Below are 6,629 nucleotides of genomic sequence, written 5' to 3' on the forward strand. Positions count from 1 at the left end.
GGACAGAAAGTCTGGTTAGACGCCCGGAACATCAAGACCCATCGCCCCCAGAAGAAATTAGACTAGAAGAACTTAGGCCCCTTCGAAATCACCAAAGTTCTAAGCCTATACGCCTGCTGTTTATAGCTTCCCCCTGGAATGATGATCCACCTAGTATTTAACGTCTCCTTATTACGCCCTGCCGACGATAACCCGCTTCCCGCGCAGCAACAAGAACCTGCCCCACCTGTCGAAGTCGACGGAATCGACGAGTGGGAGGTAGAGGAGATCCTAGACTCCCGCTGGGAGAAACGTGGTCGCCGGGGAACACCACGTCTAAAATACGTGGTTAAGTAGACCGGTTACGATGACCCAACTGAAGAGCCTGCTGCTCACCTAGAAAATTATGGATAGTTAGTGAAGAACTTCCACCTCCGCTACCCGTCCAAGCCAGGTCCTGTCTACGCCTCTACGGAGCTCGGCTCTAAGGAGGGGGATACTGTCACGGTGCCAGCTCAGACGACTACTGATTGATTAGATAGTGCGGGCCACGTGACCCGCAACCTCATGTAAACTCAGAACCTTGTCTGAATGTAGCTCTTCAAGCTACGTCTTCGTCTTAGCCTGTCAGTCAATGCAATACTGTCTGTCCAGTTCTAGTATAATTCTATTCACCTGCCCGCCCCGTGACAATCAATGGGTTTGTGCCTGTCCTGCCTTCTTACTTAGTCGATTCTTATGCTGTAAGCATATTATCTACTGTTTTAAGACGCCACCCCCTCAATTCTTTAATACTGTTTCCCGCCATGATACTTGTCCTTTTTGGCGGGATGAGCGATTAGAACTTAAACCAGAGTTCAAACGCAGTGGTAAAGAGCCTACTCCACTACCAGATTATGAAAGCGATACCTCTTCAGCATCAGATAGTGAGGAAGAAATAGAGGAGGATGAGGAAGAGGAGGAGGATATTCAAGCTCAATTAATAGCTTGGCGCCAATTCCAATTTGATACTATATCAATGGTTGATGATCAAGGAGAAAGGTTTGCAAAGAAGTGGCTTCAGTATATCAAAGGCCAAAGGGCTCAAACCCAGAAGCTGATTAATGAAGCTAAAACTATTCGGAGCATGCGGACGATGCCCAAAACTTGGCGGAAGCACGATCATCCACTAGGGGTTTATTTACAGTAGTTAGAATCGGACTTAGAAGAATTGAACTTGATTTGAATTAGTAATGCTATTGAGATTAGTAAGGCTTGGCAAATATCACGTGTGCGACAGTTTTTCGGCTGCCCATTACGCACACTTTTGGGTATGGGTCCCATATGGGTATTTTTGATGCCTTAATGCCTGACTTTCGCCTCAACCTAAACTAAATTAGGGTAATTAGTGCCTTAGTGCCTAATTTTTGCCTCAATCTAGTACTAACTAGGTGACAAATATCACGTGAAATAAAAGTCTTGGCAAAAAGATGGGTTTATGGGCTGGGTGTGGGTTTTACTTCAAACCCATACCCAACCCATATGGGTTTTGGGTAAAATTTCTGACCCATACCCAGCCCATTGTGGGTTGGGTTGGGTTGGGTATGGGTTTACCCAACCCAATGAACATGTCTACATGAGTCTTCGCTCGAGTTACTCCACAACCAGATCCCTTTCTTCAATCTCGCTCATTCTGTCATATTGAGCGTGGCACGTATTACAAACCTCTCAAAGCCGTGGTTACGGAGGAGCTGCCATACAATATATTCTAGGATAAAGGTTTACTTTGCTGACATCTTGCTAGCAGATGGTAACTCGAAAAGTGACTTCATCGGATATACCGGGATATGCGGGGTGTAAAACATTGGTTTGGTAGTAATAAGGTCTCACTCGAATGAACATGATTAGGCGGACACAATCAAGGAGGCGGTGTTGGCAAAAACACCGACTCAGCACTTGGGGTCGGATCTCCCCCATTATATGGCAAAGATGGTGCAGCGTGTTCTTCTGCCCAGCTGACTATTTTTTCAAATTTGCGACATTTGTGTTGGGTACTAAAATCAGGGTAGATACCATACTCCTCTACCCAGTTGTGAGTAACGATTCCCACGTCACCAGTGCACATGAGATTTTGACGGAGAATGTCAATACAGTGATCAACATGCTTCCTGAGTGTTGATTCTGAATCAGTAAATTCCTCTGGTCTATTTTCAGGCAGATCATAATAGTCTCTGTAGGTATATTTCCTGATAAGGTCCTGTTTTTGTTGGTGTTACTATTAGATACTGAAAACTTTCGAACACAAAAAACTCACCAGACAATGTAGCTGATGGAATACTTCAATCCCACTCATGTATTTTCCTCCATATTCAGCTGGAAACTTGACGGAGATATCAGACTTGTTGATTCGTGGAAGGATTTCAGCATCAATCTGAGTTGAACCCACTAGAGCGATTTTAGTTGCTGCCTCAAGGAAACAAATGGCTAGTCTTCAACTTACTGTGCTTGATATATAACCATGCTTCGTCCAGGGCCTATTCTAGCCGCATATTAGTCAATGGTGTTATTCAAGTACACTAGGCTTTGGGTTATTTGTGACCTTATTTGGAGTGCCTTTATATACACTCTCATATTCTAACGCTCCTTGAAAAATCACAGTTTCATATTCAATGACTCCTGCCGTGGATTCAAGAAGGGGTGCTGTGTTTGGAATGTTCCATCAGTAAATTGCCGATTTCTTCAATAACAAAAACAATCACCTTACAATAGTTCGAGGTAAGAGCTGCACAATATTTTTCAGAGCAACCTTTAAACAGGGAGAATGTCATAACCCCAAGAGAGACCAGGAAGAGAGTGAAATTGGCAGCAATAACGATAATAATTCCTGATCTCTTCCAGACTGGCTTCAACGAAAATCGTGATTCCGGGAGAAGGGCCAGGCTGTCTAGTGTATCTTCATACTCATCAGATTCGGTCTGCAGGAGACTGTAGGGTTCTTTCATAGTTTCTTTTGATAGAGGCATGGGACCTTCCAGAGCTCGAGGCTTGAGCAGTAATGAAAAGTGTGTTGAGAAAATGTTCCTGGAGACCGAGGGGAAGAACACCAGGGTCAAGTTTCATACCTATGTAGGTCATATAGGGATGTATGAATCCCTCATATGCACATTGAAGCTAGTATCTAGAAGAAAAGCCTACCTTTCACTCCATAAGCTGCACTTCTGCCTACTCTTGGAAGGTACAACCGCCTCTGCATCATGTTACATCGGTACATGCAAAGTGATCGGATTTAGAGCCTAATTGAGAAAGTAAGGCTCTTATTGACGTACTGTAAGCAAAATTCGGGGTTCTGTTTTAGAGAAAATCAGAAATCAAAGTACGACCGCTTATTAAGTACCGCAATATGTCTATTATCAAGTGCAAAGGTTCCAAGCCCTGGAGACCTATTCTTATTCAAATTTTGTCACTCAGGTAACTATTTGCCCTCTTTAAAGTTTCCGAGCTGTAGTAGACACAAATAACATCAGTAAATTTTCTTTATTCATCTTCAAATCCTGTTTTAATATGTGAGGCGTCCAACAGAATCATTACCTCGGTAGTATGGAAAGGGTGATTTGGTGTCATTTCAGCTCGTTGAGCTACTGCACTGCGACGATATGCAGATATAGATCCTTCAGGGCAGAATAAGGCAGATTATGCACACATGACTCACCGGACATTACGCCACAATACACCCCCGCACAATACCTGTGTTGGTCACCGTAATTAGGGTAGCCGTTCAGCCGCTATACCTATCACCATACCTGCCGCCTTCGGTCCTAAATCGCTTTCCTGAGATTCTGAACAGATAGAACATGTACGCTAGAATAGATAGACTACGTACTTAGTCACCAGCTTAGCGCGTCCCCTATAGCCTAAGGGAGCTCACTAAGAGCAAAGGGCCTCGCCTTTGTTCCCCTTGACTAAAACCGAATTTAATGATGATAATTAATAACGAAGCAAACTATGTGTGTATTCGAAGATGGGAATTAATGCACTGTCCATGAATTATTGCTGATGAGGGGCTGCCACATAAGTACTCTTTCAAGGTTCCCGAGGTCTTCATTTCTAGCTAGTCCATCCAACAGGACTATTTATAAGATGTAGAACATGCCCCTAATACTAAGAGTATTATTTTTCAAGAAACTAAGCTTGTTGTTCTAGAGTACAGGCTGCATAGTTCATACCGATATATCAACCTCGTTGCCATGCACCTCTCAAAGATCTCCATTATCCTTCTGGGGCTTGCTTCTCACACTGTGCTTGGACTTGTGTAAGGGGTTTACAATTTTCAAAATATTGAAACCAGAGCTCTAATTCGCATCAGGGCACGAGACAACCAGTTTGATGCCCGTGCTATCGATGCACGCGACAGCAGCAAAGTCAAGTACGACCGATATGATGCCCATCCCGTCGATGCGCGCGACAGCAGCAAAGTCAAGTACGACCGATACGATGCCCATCCCGTCGATGCACGCGATAGCAGCTAAGTCAAGTATGACTGGTCCGACTCTGAAATTAGTGGATAGCTGCTAGCAGCCTTGGACCCAATAGCGAAGAATGGAAATTGATAGACAATATATATATCTAGATGCGTACGTGATGCAAGACTAATACTGCATGATGGTCACCTCTAGCATTACTTTTTGCCTTTCATATTATCTTTAGATGCTGTAATTTTCCAATTTCTAGCCCGCGAATGATTGAAGTATGTGAATTGGGAGTCATGGCTTGTCGTCCATCATGAAATAGATCCTTGGATACACGTGGAAGTGACAAAATTCCTCTTATCCATTTTATTATGTAGAGATCCAAGAGAGATAAGCCTGGGTTTTCGGAGTCCGAAGATGATCCATGCTTATGCCGTCAAACCATTCAAATAGCTACGATAGTCATAGTAAGAATTTTGTCGAATAAGCTTAGTGATTTAGCTCATTGCAAGGCTGTTGAAAGTCAGCGCAGTACTTCTGACCACTAGTCAAGACGACATCAAGACAAGTGAAGGCCATTTTAGCCGACCCGCTCGTACTTTTATTTCTCTATCAAACTGGTTGGAATCGAGCGAAGTTTTTTCGGAAATCTCAATATTAAGATAAAGAGCTTCTGAAAGGTTGAGTCAATGTCGAGTTGAATCTCTAAATTATTTTGAAAATCTGGTTTGGGATCTAGAGACTGAAACTTCCATATTTCTGCTTCTTTCATCAATAACAAGGAAGCTGGGTAAGATGGAGGAGGAAAACTCGATCCAGGCTCTTAAAAAGATCGCCGTCGGACTCCGGATAGCTCCTAGATTGTGACATCATATTCAAATTCATCTCTTCATCTCTTCATCTAGTGGTGACTTAGTCTGAATATAACCTTGTATGGATGCAAAGAGGGGTAATTTAGAAAGAAGCACTCAAAAGTCAACAAGGATCGAGACTTACATTCAGCTACACGTTAATGGATTACTTAAATCACTCAAATTCTTGCATCTCGCTCTGAGTAAAAGCTTTTATTTATTTCTCATAACTTGATGATATGAAGTTCCATCAATTTTCGGCTTCTTATACTCATACCATGGTGCCATCTGAAAAGCCGGGCTTTCAAGTAAGCCTTGTTCCCGCGACAGAGGACGGGGCTCGTACTATCTGGGATATTGAGATGGCTGCGCAGAATGACAGTAATAAGAAAAACAACAGCGCGATTGGAGCTTTACTCTGGCCAGCCCATCTCCAGCCTAAGGTTGAGGCCCCCAAGAAAGCATCGGATGGAGAAGACGACGAGATCCGCCGGATGATCCCAATGCTTAAAGATTCTAAGAACACCTACCTACTGGTAGTAGAAGAAGCCAGTGGTCAGGCTGTGGCATTTGCGTGGTGGAATCACTCTAAGGGCCAGACAGCAGCCGAGTGGGCTGAGGGGTATAAGAATCGATATCGCCCGCCGACCATGAATGGTGCTCTGATGGATGCGACGGGAGGAGAACGTTATCTGAAGCGAGCGAAGCTGCTTGCGGAGAAGGAGTTTATGCGTAAGTCACCTATTATGCCTACTTGTTATTGAACGTTATGACTAAAAATTTGAGCCTTTTAGAGCTGAAGGAATTATATGTTCTGCCAAATTATCAGCGCCAAGGGCTCGGAAGTATGCTCGTGGAATTTGGTGTTCATAAGGCAGACGAACTTAGCCTACCTGCTTACACGGAGGCATCCCCAGAAGGATTAGGATTGTATCTCAAGCACGGATTCCAAGAAGTTGATCGAGTGACAGTTGACTTAGAGCAATGGGGTGGCCCAGAGGGGGATTTCAATTCCTATGGTCTATTATATCGTGAGGCCGGCATGCCAGTGTCTGTTTAGCAACGAGTCAGTATAAGAGTCACGAAGAGCGGCTTGCTGGCTCATGGAGCTAGCATCATTTACAGCGAGCCAATTATTATGAAAGTCATATCGAACTGATTGCTCTATCTAACCCATGGGGGTTGCTGGGATGGACTTCATCCCATTTCACTATCCAATCAAAAGTATCGAAAAAGTGGGGGAGGTGACTCCTGGCCGTTATACTGGCCACTGATCTGTATTAGGGTATTAGGGTATTAGGGTATTAGGGTATTAGGGTATTAGGGTATTAGGGTATTAGGGTATTAGGGTATT

At 43.8% G+C, this 6,629-nt stretch overlaps 3 protein-coding genes across 3 annotated transcripts; 2 read left to right on the forward strand and 1 right to left on the reverse strand.

Moving 5' to 3' along the window:
* Positions 1 to 1,876: 1,876 nt before the first annotated feature.
* N7495_010069 (oxidase ustYa family protein) lies at positions 1,877 to 2,960 on the reverse strand (the record flags this gene model as incomplete). The annotated part of the gene is made up of 5 exons (XM_057212720.1): positions 1,877 to 2,215; positions 2,273 to 2,403; positions 2,459 to 2,492; positions 2,558 to 2,658; positions 2,723 to 2,960. The coding sequence occupies 5 exons, from the start codon at positions 2,958 to 2,960 to the stop codon at positions 1,877 to 1,879; spliced, it is 843 nt and encodes a 280-aa protein (XP_057059583.1).
* A 1,242-nt stretch (positions 2,961 to 4,202) lies between these two features.
* Positions 4,203 to 4,484, forward strand: N7495_010070 (uncharacterized protein; the record flags this gene model as incomplete). The annotated part of the gene is made up of 2 exons (XM_057212721.1): positions 4,203 to 4,267; positions 4,304 to 4,484. The coding sequence occupies 2 exons, from the start codon at positions 4,203 to 4,205 to the stop codon at positions 4,482 to 4,484; spliced, it is 246 nt and encodes an 81-aa protein (XP_057059584.1).
* A 1,069-nt stretch (positions 4,485 to 5,553) lies between these two features.
* N7495_010071 (GNAT family N-acetyltransferase) lies at positions 5,554 to 6,335 on the forward strand (the record flags this gene model as incomplete). Its single annotated transcript, XM_057212722.1, has 2 exons — positions 5,554 to 6,007; positions 6,070 to 6,335. The coding sequence occupies 2 exons, from the start codon at positions 5,554 to 5,556 to the stop codon at positions 6,333 to 6,335; spliced, it is 720 nt and encodes a 239-aa protein (XP_057059585.1).
* Positions 6,336 to 6,629: the final 294 nt, after the last annotated feature.

This window comes from Penicillium taxi, assembly GCF_028828555.1.
Source record: "Penicillium taxi strain IBT 34144 chromosome Unknown utg000006l_segment0_segment0, whole genome shotgun sequence".
Taxonomy (NCBI): Eukaryota; Fungi; Ascomycota; class Eurotiomycetes; order Eurotiales; family Aspergillaceae; genus Penicillium; species Penicillium taxi.